At 50.5% G+C, this 16,064-nt stretch overlaps 1 protein-coding gene and 1 long non-coding RNA gene across 2 annotated transcripts in view; one reads left to right on the plus strand and one right to left on the minus strand.

Annotated features, from left to right (window-relative positions):
* The first annotated feature begins 98 nt into the window (after nucleotides 1-98).
* Nucleotides 99-6,385, plus strand: LOC137450950 (uncharacterized). The gene is made up of 3 exons (XR_010989686.1): nucleotides 99-1,327; nucleotides 1,557-1,716; nucleotides 5,877-6,385. It is a non-coding gene; the product is annotated as an uncharacterized lncRNA (long non-coding RNA).
* Nucleotides 6,386-7,183: 798 nt separating this feature from the next.
* RBM6 (RNA binding motif protein 6) overlaps nucleotides 7,184-16,064 on the minus strand; it is a 66,110-nt gene continuing 57,229 nt past the window's right edge. The window contains exons 15-23 of the mRNA XM_068157982.1: nucleotides 15,114-15,205; nucleotides 14,279-14,431; nucleotides 13,174-13,263; nucleotides 12,405-12,494; nucleotides 11,533-11,805; nucleotides 10,870-10,944; nucleotides 10,399-10,496; nucleotides 9,101-9,212; nucleotides 7,184-7,469 (exon numbers count right to left, since the gene is read on the minus strand). Of these exons, the coding sequence (XP_068014083.1) occupies nucleotides 7,344-7,469; nucleotides 9,101-9,212; nucleotides 10,399-10,496; nucleotides 10,870-10,944; nucleotides 11,533-11,805; nucleotides 12,405-12,494; nucleotides 13,174-13,263; nucleotides 14,279-14,431; nucleotides 15,114-15,205 (1,109 nt within the window). The 3' untranslated portion in view covers nucleotides 7,184-7,343. The remainder of the gene's footprint in view (nucleotides 7,470-9,100; nucleotides 9,213-10,398; nucleotides 10,497-10,869; nucleotides 10,945-11,532; nucleotides 11,806-12,404; nucleotides 12,495-13,173; nucleotides 13,264-14,278; nucleotides 14,432-15,113; nucleotides 15,206-16,064) is intronic.

Below are 16,064 nucleotides of genomic sequence, written 5' to 3' on the forward strand. Positions count from 1 at the left end.
GGGATATGGCTTTGTTCAAAGAGAAAAGTAACAACTAAGCTACCAACAGGAGGAACTAATTTAACCAACCTTTTGGATGCAAGTCAGGGTAGGGCAAGAGGTGTCCTGGGAGTGTTTTAACCTGTCAGACATGTGATGACGAAGTGAACAGTTACTGCTCTGAGAATACCATGGCCCAGGCCCCTCCTACCCACCTAGGAGTATTTCTACATTTCTGGTGCTACTTGCCTCTGTGGCAAATCTGCACCCATACACACTCTACCCAGTTAGTGTCAAGCACAAGAGCTGCTCAGCATGTCTCTCATGTCTCTCAGTCTCTCCTGGAAGCAATTTCCCCAGCATACAAAGACCATTTTTCTTTCTCAGAGGACAGTTCCCAGCTAAGGGCAAAATAAGCACATGTACATGATGGAGCATTCTAATTATTAGATAATGTTCTCCCAGCAGAAGTAGAGGCAGAGTGTTATCTAAGTGTTCCAGGGGCTTAAATACATCAGGGCAGGTGAGACAAGGCACTTGTGGAAAGCTGGTGCAACAGCCTGCTTAAAACCCAACCAACCCCAAGAAATAAAACTCAACCAGAAACAACTGGAAAGGAAGCAAGCAATGCACACCTGCTACAGGCAGGATCAACTTCTCTGTGGCCTGATCTCTCCAGAAGCAGCAGCAGCTGAAGAAGAGAGTGGAGGGAGGGTACACAAACTCTTCTGCAGCCCTCCCCAGAAAGCAACTGTACCAAAGTGAAACTGTTAGCTTAATTTGCCAAATGACTTAAGGTGGCCACACCTCGTAGGATCAACAGGCACAATGCTATTGGGATGTCTCAGTAGTCTCCCATGACACCAGCTATCTTCACATGTGTTAAGCATTGTGCTTGGATGGAGCCAATGCAGAACTGTGGTTTAGTCCAGCAGCAGGATGGTTGGAGTTACCTCTGATGGGCCTAGAAGCAGCAAGGCCACAGGAACTGGAGTATCATAGTATCAGTCAGGGTAGAGGGTTCTGGCTCATCAGGGCCACTGAAGGCTCATTGGTGCCTGAGACAGACTAGGGGCTACACAGCTCCTGTCCCCCACACTGGGGAACTGGCCCTCAGCCACCTTCTCTAGAGCTTGGGGATATAGAAAATACCCAGTTCCTCCCACCATGCCTGGAGCACAACTGCAGAGGATGACAGGGAGCCACTGCTGCTCTTGCTGTGAGTCAGGACAGGCCACGTGAGGCCCCAGCCCCGATGCCTTCCCACCCACTCACCCACCGTCGTGAGCTGTGGCCAGCACTACACACACCCTGCCCCAGGATCCCAAACCACCGCACAGCCCTGCAGGTGAGTGCTGGGGAGGACTTTGGGAGCTTCTTGTGGTCAAGACTGAGGGTGTTTTGGGGTTGTGTTGCAGCTCTTGGTACATGGGTGGTGGCTTGTTCCTCCACAAGGCGCTGTGACACTGCATTAAGGGGTCTTGCTGTGGCGGCAGGTCACAGGACTTCCCTGTAACCTCTGCATCTTCTTGACTGAACTTCCCCTTTTCTTTTCTCCACAAAATCCTCGTGGCAAGCCCTATACTTTATATGCAGTGGAAGATTTGTTTGCCATACCTTTACTCAGACTACAAATGTGAGCTCTTCTGGCTTCTGATGAGCTCACTGTCTTCCCTTCGGAGCTCTGCAGCAGCCACGGAGAGGAGCGCGCAGCGCATAAGGAGAAACGCAAAGCAGGTAACTTCAGCTGGTGTCAGGGAGCGTGGGAGCACTGCCATTGTGCTCCTGGAAAACAGCAGGCTTGCAGGCGTAGGGCTGGCAGCAGCACGGCTGGCAGCAGCACGGCTGGCAGCAGCACGGCCGCTGTGTCCGGGCTTGCTGCGAGAGCGAAGGGCGAGGAAGCGCCGGTGGCCAGGGGTGGATGAGCCGCACCTGCTCCCTGCTTACCCACAAAGGGAGCCTGGGGAGATGCTCTTCTCTCACCAACACACTCTCACTAGATCTCTCCACATGCCTCTGTTCCAGGACACTATAAAAAGTGGAAAGTCTTTGAGTTTCGCTCCTCCTCTGTTGCATTTCAACTACATTTGACACCGGGAAGGCAAGCAGGCAGCACTGGTGGCATTGCCTGAGGAAATTAGAGTAGGAACGGTTTCAAACCGAGCTGGTGTGACTCAGTTTTTGTTGTCTCACTGGAAGAAGCTGCCAGTTTTTGCCATGGCCATAGCCCTCCAGGACTTCTTCCTGTGGAGCAAGCTGCTAGGGCCTGCTTAAGCCTTGCAGGTGTGTTTTAAGAATCTTGTTTGGTTTGGTCTGAAAGAAGGGCAGGGAGTGACTTAAACCAAAATTTAGCAGGATTTGGTGTCAGCATCTACCTTAAAATGAGCAGTAAAAGTAGTTTCAAAGGGAAGAGGTTCAGGTTTGCCTGTGTTTTGTCTCAAAGTTAACCTTATGTTGCTTTATTTACGTGTTTTGCTATCTCACTGAACAGTATCACCCAGATACGCTTCAGCAGCCTGCAGCAGCCATGTGTGGCAGTTACTAGCCTCACTCTCTAAACAACTGGAAGTCTGACTGCACACAAATTTCATTCTAACATGCTAAAAAGACCTCACTTTAATTATGTTCTGATTTACTGTGGGGAAAGCAAGATGAGGTCTGTTGTTCATGTCATTCCTCAGTGAGCTCATGGCCCTGTGGAAGCCAGTGTATCATCACCCTACCCTCATTGTGAGGTACAATCAACTAAATCACTTTTAAAATAGACAATAATTAAATGCCTATGCTTATCCTTTGTTTAGATCTGATTTTCCTTCCAGAAGAGCCACGGGGGAGTTAATTGTCCATGCAGAAATTAGGTATCAAACTTCCTTAGTTATGTAAAGCTTTGTGTGGCTGACTGTGTGCTTAACTCTGCTGGAGGCACAGAAATGCAGACAGGAGTGGATGCTGGCTGCTCCTAGATGCCTCCTGTGGCACCCAGATCTTATCTTAGTGGGATGCACAAGAACAATTTTAAAGTAAATGAGTCTGGCAGGAAAAGAGGTGGACAGTGTCTGCCTTCAATAGTGTTCTTCCTTTAAGTGTGGTGGGAGATGCACTGCTGCCTGCCTGCTTGCTCTGTCTTTGCCATGGCGCAGAGCTGGCATAAGGCAGCTGCTGTGACAAGTTCTTGTCACAGGAAGAGCAACATGCCTTGAAAGTGCCAGTGAAAGTGGCCTTTACTAGATATCAGGAGCCCCAAAGTGAAACCTCCTGAATTTCACTCAACAGTGAAATCTGCAAATGTTTCTATGAAATGGAATTAATCAGTGCCAGCAGAAATATTTATACTTCAAGTCATTTGGTTCCTTTAGGCCAAGGGTTTCACCTGTGCCACAAAGAGGTCTAAAGGATTTAATTTACCAAAGCAAACACTCCTGCAAGGTTTAAGCTGAGTAGATAGGAAGGCAAGGAAGATGCTGAAAAAGGCTGAAAACCACAGCTGGAGATCCACAACTGCACAGAAATTGCATTCTTTGTTGTGTGGCTGAGAACAAGACTATCCAGGGTGTGGTGTGCTGGCTTCCTGTATTTCAACATCAGCTGCTCTTTGCCCAGGTAGAGGACAGGTGTGCTTCCTGCATTCCCTGAGGGGTGCCCACAGCCTGACATTGCCAACAGCTGTCACAGTGCTGCTGCCACTGCTGCAGCAGCACGGGCTGTAACACAGGGAAAGGTGGTGGGAGAGGTGAAAACTTTTATTGGACTGATAGAGCCCAAAGCTTCTTTGTCCAAAAATTTGTCAGTTCTTCCAGGTGTGTCAGGTGGCTCAATAAGAGCTATTATCTGCTGGTGTAGAAATCTTGCAAGAACTCATCATCAGGAATCATTTCAAAGTGCTCTTAAGATATTAAACTACCTTTTTCTCACAATGCATCTAGCAGGTGGGTAAGCAGTTTTCTGGGTTTAGCCTTTAAATAGGGTTAAAGAGAGAATGTAACCTTCCTAGAAGCTAAGAGAGTTTCAAACTAAGCCCCCAGAATGACCAACATACTAAAACCAAGGGACCTTGACCAAGGGATCTTGACCAAGGGACCTTGGAGGTGTTCAGGAGACTTGATGGGGTGCTTGGAGCCATGGGTTAGTTGTTTAGGTGGGTTGGATTGGTTGATGTGTTGGACAGGATGATCTTGAAGGTCTCTTCCAACCTGGTCTGGTCTATTCTATTCTATTCTATTCTATATTCTCCATCCTCTTCTCCATCCTCTTCTCCATCCTCTTCTCCATCCTCTTCTCCATCCTCTTCTCCATCCTCTTCTCCATCCTCTTCTCCATCCTCTTCTCCATCCTCTTCTCCATCCTCTTCTCCATCCTCTTCTCCATCCTCTTCTCCATCCTCTTCTCCATCCTCTTCTCCATCCTCTTCTCCATCCTCTTCTCTCTATTCTATCCTTGACCCTGGTTCCACAAGAGGGATGGGTTTTGCAGGTACTTTGGAGTCTGTGTCTCATTTCCTTAAGAACTGACACACTTAAGAGTTGTGAGAATGAAGATGGTTCTGCTTGTGTATTCTGCTGTCCTTCTGAAGGGATCAACTGGCTGTGTTCGGGGTTTTGTATGGGAAAACTTCTCTGACTGATATGATGCTCTCTAGAGAACTGAAAGTGCCAGTAGGAAAAGAAACAGTTTTCCATCTGGAAAATGTAAAGGAGATACTAAGTTTTCCAACTGCTAGATTGGAAATAGGTTGTTGATTGGACCCAAAAGTCATATTGTAAGAAAAAGTGTGGGTGTATAAACTGTTTTCCTATTCCACTCTGCACAGTGGAACCTGTACCTCAGGCTCCCCATAAAAATCTTCTTTTGCATCTCTCATACAATAGTGTTTGAGCTGAAATGCTGCAGGAGGGGAGGTGCAGTCAGTGGAGAATGCTTGGGCCACAGCAGGAGAAGGCAACTGTTCAGAACCACACCCACCACAAAGTATGCATGGTCAGAACAAAACAGCCTTGCAGCAACGTTTCTGGGGGGAATTTCATAGTTTCATAGTTTCATTCAGGGTTGGAAGGGACCACAAGGATCATCTAGTTCCAACCCCCCTGCCATGGGCAGGGACACCCCACACCACATCAGGCTGGACAGAGCCTCATCCAGCCTGCTCTTAAACACCCCCAGGGACGAGGCCTCGACCACCTCCCTGGACAACCCATTCCAGGGTTTCACCACTCTCATGGTGAAGAACCTCCTCCTCACATCCAGCCTGAATCTCCCCACCTCCAGCACAACAAAAAGAAACATCAGATTCTGGGCATGTCAGACTGTTTTGCTTCCCTGGCAAATTCTAGTAAGAAATCTGGGCTCAGCACTGAAGAGGTTTTCACTTAGAAACATGAAGTTAGTGGAAACTTCCTTTCCATGACAACTTGGGAAGGGTAGACATTGAGGTGTCAAGTCTTCTGTGAGACAAGCATTCCAGATCTTCTGCATCTATTTCACCTGTTCTCCCCACCTGGTGTATTTTAAGTATAAGGATGGCAGAGGTGAGGAATAATTGTTCTGTTTTGTGAATGGAAGAAGACCTATTAAGTTCCTCACAGCTCTGGTAAAGAATTAATTACACACCTTGGCAGCTATAAAACCCAACAATGTGAATGGGCAAGTAGGACTTCTTCTCATTTTACTCATGCTGATCAGACTTTTGTTCTTTCTTAATAACCAAAGGCCAGCCCAGCAGGACTTGCTCAGAGGAGGTGAGAATGGGTCCTGTGAGGGTGAATGAATCATGAGGTGAAACTCCCATTGCAACAGAGAAGTGATTTCAAAACTGAAGTGCCATGTTTGCACAGCCTGAAAAAAAAATAGAGAAAGTCAGACTGAGCTGTTTCCAAGTATGCTTTTTCTTTCCTTTTGAACAGGCACCACAATGGAGAACTTGAATGTCCTATTCCCAGATCTCACTGAAGAACAGCAAGGTAAGGACCACAGCCGCAGACCAAAGCTTTGTCTCATTCACACTGCTGGAGAGTGTGTGCTGGAATGGTCATGAGCCAGTGACACTTGTTTCCTCTGAAAACATGCTTCATCTGTCTCCTTGCTTGTAGGAGACCAGTAGTAAATTCCCAGCTCTTCCACAAGCCTCTTATCAGGCCTTGTCCACCTGCTTGTGGGAATTCAGATACCTGAAGATTTTACTGCTGTGTATTAAGTGCCTAATGAGGTGTCACAGTTTGGGCTGGGTGTTTCCTGTGTCCAGAAGTCCAGCCCAGTGGGTAGACACAGGAAATTAGGTATTGCCTACCATAATTCCTGCACCATAATTCCTGCATCCATGGCAGGGTCTGGCACTTCCTCTTTCCTTCCTCTCTGCCACCCGGTAACTGGGGGAGATGTCTCCCGGCCATGGGCCTGGCTAGGCCCAAGGTCATGGGGGTGTGTGTGTGTGGGTGGGCAGTCTCAGATCTGGCCAGCTGAGACTAGCCTAGCAGTGGGGGGGGGGAAGGAGGAGTCCTGGGGGTCTTCGGTGCACCCTCAGGTGGGGATGGGATGTTTTTGGGTCTGTTTTGGTCTCTCTCTTGTCACTGTGCTTCTGGCTTTTTGTACACACTCACTGTTTGCTAGTTAAACTTTCCATCACTTTTGCAATCCATTTGTCTGAGTCATCACTTCTGCCCGTGGTGGGGAGGGGCTTTGCCCCAACCCATGACATGAGGTATCTCAGTACCTTGGTATTAAGTCCTTTGTCTGTAAAACAGCATGGTCAGAATTAGCACCTGCTGAATAGCTGGGAATACTTCCCTTGTTTCACCAGCCGAGACAGTGGCACCACAAGGACACCAGTGGTTTGTGACAGACTGCTGCCATTGCACTGGATTCTGGCAGACACAGGTGTTGTATACAATACAGCACTACTGATAGGTTGGACAGGATGATCTTGAAGGTCTCTTCCAACCTGGTTTGTTCTATTCTAACTCCTCCCAGGCCTTGGGGGCTTATCCCCTGGCTCCCAGCTCACATCCTAACCCCTGAGCACACAGCACCAGAAGCAAGCAGCTGTTCCTGAGCTGTCAGGGAACACACTGCAGGACAGTGGCACTGCTGGTAGGGCCAGTGGATGACCAAACCTGTCCCAGTCCCACTGACTTGGCTGCAGCTCCCAGACACCCTAGGAGCAGAGAGGAAACCACGATGGGACTCTTGTTTTAAGCCAGCGTTTTGGGCAGGAGACAACACTGACAAATTTTCAGTTTTATTAAAAAAATCCTAGCAGCAAAACCTGTAACAATTCAAAAAAACAAAAAAAGACCAACCCCTGAAAGGAACAGGACACAGAGACAGAAACAGATGGAGCTGGAGAGAGACAGGCTTGGGCTTTCCTCCACCATTCACTCGAGTTCCTTGTAGCGGGCAAACATCACCCTCCTGACGGCGTCCCGGTAGGTCTCGTTGGACTGCCTCTTGGGGGGCTTCCCTTGCGCCCCCAGGCCAGGGCCCTTCTTCCTGTTGTCTGCCTGTAAACAGACACAGCTTCTGTTAGTGACTTCTCCCCTTCCCCAGCTGCCTGGGAAGAAAAGCCTCCCCCTGGGCTGCTGCAAAACAGCTGCCTGCTCTTGTGTGGATCCGGGAGAGGAGGAGCACAGCAAGTGCACCATGTTCCTCCAGAAGCTGTTTGGGAGACGCCAGGGGCCCTTTGCAGTCACAAAACCACATCCACCAAATGCCAGGTGAGAAGCAGTCCCCAGGGGTGGGCTGTGGAGACCAACAGGAGTACACAGAGGGGCAGGAGCGGGCAGCCAAAGCAGGCAGTGCCCCTGCGGCCACCTGTGAGCGAAGATGGAACCAGAGCAAAGGAAGTGGCAGGCAGAGAGCTGGGCTCCCAGGGAGCTGTTTGCAGCCAGCCTGCATTTGCACAAGCTCAGCTGTTCTCTGCTCTAATAGAGCTCCCAGGGGCTCCTCTAGCTGGCTTTGAATTTCAACCAGTTTTTAACGACTGGCTTTTGCAGCCAGCCCCTGAATTATTCATTAATACCTGCCTAGAGTTAGCCCAGGAGAGCAGGCCCAAGGCTGAAAGTTTCTCTTTGCTTTTAAGTCCAACTTCTCTGAATATCAGTGATCAATTAGGCCAAGAGATCAAAGTTCTGTGGGGCTGAAGTGGGCACATGGCTTTGCCCTGCATGGCTTGGGAGTGGGAAGAAAACACATCTCTCAGGCTCTTTTGGGAGGACTTCATGGGAATGGTCTGAGGGCTGTGCTTTGCACTCAGCCCCCTGCTTGGTCCAGTGAGCACTGGTTGGAGGTCAGACCTCCCAGAGAGCATTACTGGAACTGGCTCTGTGACAAAGCCCAGTTTATGGCCACAGTAAAGTCTCCATGAGGCCTGAGCAACAGCTGGGCTGGTTCCTGCTGTCTGCACTGATGGGGGACCTTTGCCTCCTGCGTGTGGGCTGAAGCAAATGCGTGTCACAAAGCCTCAGCTCTTTGCCTTTAATGACATGCTTGACTCCAGGGGGGAGCAGTGCTGCAAGCTGCCTGTCCCCTGGTGAAGCACCAATGCCACAGCAGCCAGGCAGCTCAGCCAGACCTCCTGCCACAAGTGACAGCAGCCACAGGGGCATGGTGCTGCTGACATGTCCCTGGGCAAGGGACAGCAGACCCTGCCCCAGGCTGCTCTGCAGATAAACCTGCAGCGAACTAAGGACTGCTGAGAGCGCAGCCTGCTCCAGAAGGCAGGATCTCCCAGCCCTGACTAGCCTTAAAGCTCTTTGCTGATGGGACTCCTCAGCAGACAATGCACCCTGATATTCCCTTCCCAAGTCCAGAATGGCAGCAAGAGCCTCACAGAGCAGCCAAACAGCACCACATGCCCTGTGGCTTTGGCTATGCTCACACTTCCCCAGAGGTTCACCTTCTCCTCCAGCTCACGTGGCCGAAGATTGCTGAGCTGGTAGCTGCTCAAGCCCCAGCCTGGCTTTGCTCAGATGCTCACATCCTCCCTACTCAACTAGTACTCTATTCTCAATCCCTCCAGATCCATATAAATTCAGCCTGACTCTTGTTCAGGCTGGGAACTCCCTCCAGCTGTCTTGGGAGACATTCCCAGCTGCAGGACAGGGATGTGTTCTGGGAGGAAGGGAAGGCTCACCTCCATTGGTGATGTTGTGCCCTGTTGGTTGTGGCTGAAGCCTTTCTTCCACGCTGGGGACTGCAACACTCGATTCCCTTTGCTGTTACTGTCCATCCTCGAGTCATAGTCACTGCAACAGAGGCAGAATCAATTGTTCAGTCTTGAAATGCTTTGAGCACATGCCAGGGATTTTTAGCTCTGCTAACAGCACCTCCATGGACATTCCAGCCTCTCCCAAGGGCTATTCAAGCCACTTACAAGCAGCACATCACCCAAGGAAACCAATACGGTGGATTCTGTGTGCAGGGCACAAGCACCTTTGACCACATAACTCCTTGTCTCACCTCAGGGGAAAACACACAAGGCACAGGAAATGAGCTCAGCCTCCAAAATATTTACAGTGCAAGGCAGGCAGGGGCATTCCATGCTTGTGTTCCTTAGTGTGAGCTTTAGAAATAGCTAGGAAGTGAAGGCTAACCCCTGCTGCCCTGGTGGATCTTTACTCTACTGTTGTGGTCACTGAGCTCTATGATGCAACCTTGATTTGGACACTTTTCTCCCACCTGGTCACTGTTCCTCCCAGGCCCTTAACCAAAAATAGCTTCCCTCAGGCAAGTTCTGCTTTCTGTTTGCACACAAAGTGCTTTAGTTTACCTACAGCTACTCCAGGAAAAGGGAGGAAAGAGAAGATGTGGATTTTTGAACTGAGACATGAAGAAAAGGTCTCCTCCTGAGGTGTTGTACCGGAAGGGAACAGGTACATCACCAGCACTGCCTCCAGCACGTGCCTAGCAAGCCCTCAGTCTGCTGGAACATGCAAGCTCACAGCAGGCAGGCCTGAGAGCTCCACACAGCACACTCCTGCTTCCTCCACCTACTCTGAGCGAGATGGAGACAGCTCCCAGCCTTCCTCTGAGTCAGTGGAACAGATGAAACACAGCTTTGCTCTTTCTGTCAGTGGCTGGACGCCAGGACAGGAGGACAGCAAGCGCAGCAAGGATGAGGTGGATGAGAACAGGCTATGTTCTGCATCCTGTGCCTGGCCAGGCACACTCAAACCTCTCATCTTACTCCTCCAGCTTGTCTCTGCTTCACCCTAAACCCTTGCTTGTGAACTACAGACCCCTGGCCCTCCCCTGCCATCTGAGAAGTTCTGCAGCACAACAGACTCCACTTTGGAGAACTCTATCCACAAGAATCACAGCCCAGCTGGCTATGACTCTCCCAGATCTCCCTCACTGGCCAACTTCTGCTCTTGGTGTGCCAGCAGCACAGGTGCCAGCCAGCCTCAGAGATCTACCCCTGAGCAGCTTTACCTCTCCGCGTCGCGGTCGTATCGGAGCCGCTTCCTCTCTGGGGAATCCATCTGCTGGAATTTCTCTCTCCGGTCGTTTCCTTTGTCTTTGTATCTCCCCTTCATAACAGAAAGAACAAAGCAGGTGTGGGAGATGTGAAGTATTCAACATTCAACAGGAGAATGTTTCATCCTCAGCTGGCTGGAAACCTGTCCTGGGGATGAACAACCATTCCACCAGATGGCATCTGTCAGGCTGACCCAGAACTGTGTTTTCAGCGCCTCAGCTGAAAGGAGCAGGAGCAGGAGCAGGAGCAGCTCTACTACTTTTGGAACAACAGTTCCAAGAGTTCCAGTTCTCCCAGTACTGGCCAGGCAGCACCAGCCCATACAATGCACCAGTTTTAGATGGAACTCTGGATTCCAGGGTGCAGCTCTGGTTTGTAGGGCAACTGAACCCCACTCAGCCCCTCCTGGGAGGAGGGAGACTCACCTCTCGCTCTCTCTTCTCCAAATAGGCCAGTTCCTGCTCAGAGCGTTTGATCTTCATATGTATCTCCAGGTTTTGCTGGAAGCAGGAGAACAGAAGGCAGTGTCAGCAAAGGATACAAGCTGTCAGGGTCATCTGCTCCACCCATAAGGAGCACAGGTGAAGGACCTTGCTCTACCACTCACTATACCAGAGGTAGCAACTTCTCTTGCAGCCCAGACAACCCACTCCCCACAGAGGCCAAGAGCAATTCCTCCCCACAGGAAAGGCAACCAGACCTGTTTCAACCTGCATGCAGTCTGGCCCTCCAGGAAGCAAGAGCTCAAAGGCAGCACAGAACATGGGGAGGCATGTGCTAAGTTCTCACTGCCATCACACTGCAGTGTGCCAGCACCACGCTCCCCCCAAGCCTGAGCTCTCTTGCTACAGCTTCAAAAGTCACACCTTGGCTTTACACAGCACTGCTGTGGCAGAAGGCAGCAGCTCACACAATGCTTTGAACACCACTTTGATGGGAACCTTGCCTGCTGCTGTGTCAAACTCAGCTCTTCCCACCCAACCATCATGTCATTGCCTGCAGATTTCAAAGCTGCGGAGCCCAAGGCAGCTTGCGGCACACAGCAGCCCCCCATGCAGCAGCTCCCCCCATGCAGCAGCTCCCCCCACCTTGTGCAGGTTGGAGAGCTGCTGGTGCTTGATGAGCACTTCCTTGTTGGGAAACTGCCTCCTGCAGAGCAGGCAGGCCAGCTTGTTCCAGTCGGTCAGCTTCTCGTCGCTGGCCTTGGCCTTCCGCGGCTGCTCCTCGCGCTGTGCGGAGGGGTGGGGAGGTTGTGGCAGCCACTGTGCCTGTGGCTGCTCTTCCTCTTCCTCCTCCTCCTCGTTGTCACTGTCTCCTCCATACTCTCCCAGAAGTCCTATCAGAGGGTTCACCACCTTGGGCTGAGGCAAGAGGCAGAGAAGTGACTATTTGTAGCCGTGCAGGGCTCTGCTTTCCCGACCAATCTCCCCACCACTTGTGTCTCCACTCCAGCCCAAAAGCCAGAAAGCAGCACCCCAGGCAGGGAACAGAAGGAAGCTGCATGGCCAGCATTCAAACACTATGAGGTAGAAGCCCTTCTCTTCTCTAGGCAGGCTGTGCTTTGGTGCCAGGCTTTTCTAGTCTCACACAAAGCAGCAGCTGACCAAAGCAGCAGATGTTTGACAGGAGGTTGCTGTCAGTCACTTTCTCTAGGGATGAAGATCAGTGAGGTTTGGCTCTCCTCAGTCCAGAGGCAGCTGGAAGTTTTCTGCCTGAGGACTGCTGGAGTGAGGAGACCCTGCTTAAACACCAGTGTTAAATTTCCCCAGGCAAGAAGCCCACAAACAAGCTCAGAGTTATAACACAAACTGCCTTTGCCATTCCACCTCCAGTGTCCCCTCCTCTAGGATGAGAAGCTGGCAGCTCTGTCACTCAGGGTCACAGGCAGGCTCTGGTGAGCCTCTCTAGCCCTGTCCCCAGGCCCAGACAAGGCAAACTCCAGTCCCGTGGAGCCACTCACCGGGGCTGTGCTCTCATCCTTTTTCACAGAGGGAGGTAATGGTTTTTTAAAGACATCTTCTGCAGAGAACTTCTCTTCTCCAGTCTCATTCTGGAACAGTCAAGTTGAGGTGTTAAAGACCACCACAGCATAGACTCATTGCACAGAACAACTAAGCAGCCATTCAAACAGGCCTCCAAGGAAGCCAGGCAGCTGGCACAAGTGAGGTGGTGCCTTTTGGTGGGAGACATTCCCACTCTGAGGAATCCACAGCTCTCCTGGAGCTGTGCCCTTGGTTTCAGGGACAGCTGCAGCAATTCACCAGACTGTCCCAGCCTGCCCCACTCTCGCTCTGCTGGACTGTGGTGCTGACAGCAGCCCCAGCTGTGCCTCAGACCAGTGAGGAAGCTGGGACAGGGTCAGCTCACATTGTACACCTCTGCATGCACACAAAGGTCATGAAGACCAGGTGCCAAGTCTCCTCCACAGCTAGCCAGCATGGCAGCAGAGAAACCTGCCACTCCAGGAAGAGTTACAGTCCTGCTTGCCTGGGTGGTGGTGTTTTCAGGATCTTCCTTGCACTGGACAGAGAACACCAGAGGCTGCAGTCACCCAGCACTGCAATAGGCTGAGCCTGTGATGCTCACTGTGTGCACTGCACAGCACAAGGATTAGGCTGGGGTGAAGCCTACACCTACATGCTTTACAGAGCCTTGGCCATGCTCCAGTCTAGCAGTTCATTAGCCACTCACACTTAACTGCAGAACACAAGTGCTACACAACACCTTACCAGGCCTGTACTCTCGTCCTTTTTCACAGAGGGAGGCAATGGCTTTTTGAAGACATCTTCTACAAAGCATCTCTCCTCTCCAGGCTCATTCTGAAAAACCCAAGATTTAGCATCAGGCCATCATTACTACAGGGGTCAGAGTGCACACAGCAGCCAGGAAGCCAGCTCTGAGCATCCACAGAAAATAGGCAGCTGTGAAAAGTGATGTGAGGATTTCTACTGGAGATGCTTTCACCCTCTAGTCAGCCAAGATCATGTTTCTTCTAGGTCAGTGCCCTTGACAGCAGGCATCCTCCATACAACAGGAGAGTCCTTGGCTGGCTTGGTACCAGCCTCAGGGACATTTACACCCCATGGGTTCCAGCTGCCCAGGACTGGTTGTGCCACAGAGAGCATATCCAGACCAATGGGCAAGGAGGAAAACCAAGTTTCTGTACTCATGATGAAATCAGTCTACCGCTCTCCTGGCATTCCTCAGGCCCAGCCAAGTATCACAGCACTGGTCTGTACTCAAAGAGCACACTGGGCAGCTACTCTGAACCAGCAGCTTCCCACACTGAGCAGACTGTATTTGCTCACTGGGAGCAGCACTGAAGAGCACCTCCCCAGGACTGAGGCTCTGGGAACAGTTGTGCAGGGTGTATCTGCATTCCATCTCAGCTCACCTTTGCAGTCCACCAGCACCACCTGCCTCATCCTCCTGCCTGTGCATGATGTTTGGAAGGGACAGGAACTGCAGGCAGGGGAGAGGTGAGTCTCCTTCTTTATCTGATTTGTATATTTGACCACCTCTGCTGCTTTTCTGTTGGCTCTGTTACAGCAGCTGGGAGTGAAATGCATCATCTCAGTTACCTGGATGTTTCTGAGTCCTTTACCATAAGGAAGGGATGAGAAGCCTTGACTTAATGTCACCAGAGAAAAAATTCAGGGAAGTTGAGGAAATTCCCACCTGGCCAGAGAACAGCCTGGCCTGCTGCTGGCCCCATGTCTTACTCAGTGTCTCCTTTTTTGAACGCTCTCTAAATCACTCTCTATTCTCTAAGCTCTCTTACCTCAGCCTTTTGGTCTCAGATCTCTGATCATTCTGACACCTGGAGGGACTTACCTTAGCAGAAGTACTTTTCCCTTTCTCCTTCCTGTCCCTGTTGTCCCGGCTGTATGGCTCCTTCCTTTCATTTGTCCATTCCTGGCTCCCGTGCCGCCGCCTCCTGCTCTCCGGAGGTGAGGAGCAGGCCTCTCGATCTATTGTGACTTCTCTCTGAAAGAGGCATTTGGAATAGGCTCAGCCAAACCCCTGCAGTCTTCTTGTTGGGCTTATTGTCCTGATTGGGCTGGAGAGACCAGCATAAGAAGGGACTGCAGAGCCTCAGACAACTGAGGGGAAAAGCTTCAGAACCTCGCTGGGGCAGAAGACAGTACCACGGTCAGGTCATCGGAGCACTACCCTGCTTGCCCACAGCACAGACATCTCCAGCATCACAAACACATGATGCCAGTCCCAGAGAACCTCTGATGATGGCTCTCTCTCTTTTGGCATCCTTGTGACTACTACTGGCTGGGGAGCAGACCACAGATGAAAACAGCACTCTCCTGTCCCTCTTTCAATACAGAGTCACACCACAGGTCTTCAGCAAAATCTAGCAGCAAATCTGCCCATAAGCCTACTCAATGGAGAGAAGGCCAAAAACCCTCCCAAGGCATGAGGAGTTTCAGAGGACAAAGGCAGCTACAGTAACTGGTTCAACACACAGCTAATCACACAGAATCACTAATGGAACATGTGTTCCTTTTACACAGGTCAGAGGACTGAGTGAGAGAAACAAAGCTGCCTCTGTACTGTCCAGTGCTGGCCTGTCTCCAGGATCTAGCTGTCAATGTCTCTGGAGAAGGGCAGTTAGTAAGAACACACTGTGTGCAAAGCTTCCTGTCCAGGCACTCACCTGAGTCCTGGGGTCATAGTATGTACCAGCTATGGGGTCGTAGTAATTCCCAGTTTCAGGATCATAAATGTATGTGGACACATCTGATGGTGCTGAACAGAGAGACAAGAGTTAACAGCACCATCTTCCAAAGGCAGAGGCTGCCTTTTACAAAGACAAAAGTATGAGCAAATATTACACTGGTGAAAGGATCAAGAGTGGGAAAGAAGACTTCTTCTCTCCTGGCAGGAAAGTTATGAACATCTTCCCATCACTTCACCCACATCTTCTTTTGTTTAAGCGAGCAAGGAGGGAAGAGAGGTTTTCACAATCTTCTGGTTTAGGACTCTGCCAAAACTTCCACATCAAAACAAGCTTACAGAGGCTGTGCTGAGATCACCAGACCACAACACTTGACCATACAAAGCAATGAAATTCAGTAATTTCCCTAAGAATGGAGTAATGAGTGCCAGGCTCTGCATCCACCCACCCCTGTGAACAAGGAAGATCTGTGCTCTTTCAAACAGTCTCCTGTTTAAAGTGGTGACACTCCCCACATCCCTTCCACCCGTGGGCACATGAAAGCTCCTGACAAGAAAGGGGAGCAAAGTGTTTCTACAGGAGAAGCCAAAGCCTTAGGGGCAGGCCTACGATGGGAGGAATGCTGCTCCTTTCCAAAAAGCAATTAGCCAGAGCTCAATGACACTACATGGAAGTCAGGAAAACAATCATGAGTGTTCTCCCAGCTGCTGGCTCTGCTGCAGAAAGTCTATTTCCTTCCATCTCAACTGGTAACTGCCAGGCTGATTTTATCCCATCAGTTTGACACAACAAGGAAAAGCAGGCAGCAACTTTCTTTCATCTGCCTGTAGTTTTGCACAGTAAGAGTAGAGAGAAACACATCATCAGATAGGAAAATGTGACTAAACAAAGCTGGCAAAGGAACTCAGAAGTGGGTGTAGCAAACAAACC

This window comes from Melanerpes formicivorus, unplaced genomic scaffold (assembly GCF_026170545.1).
Source record: "Melanerpes formicivorus ecotype bairdi unplaced genomic scaffold, bMelFor1.0.p_v2 SCAF_38, whole genome shotgun sequence".
Taxonomy (NCBI): domain Eukaryota; kingdom Metazoa; phylum Chordata; class Aves; order Piciformes; family Picidae; genus Melanerpes; species Melanerpes formicivorus.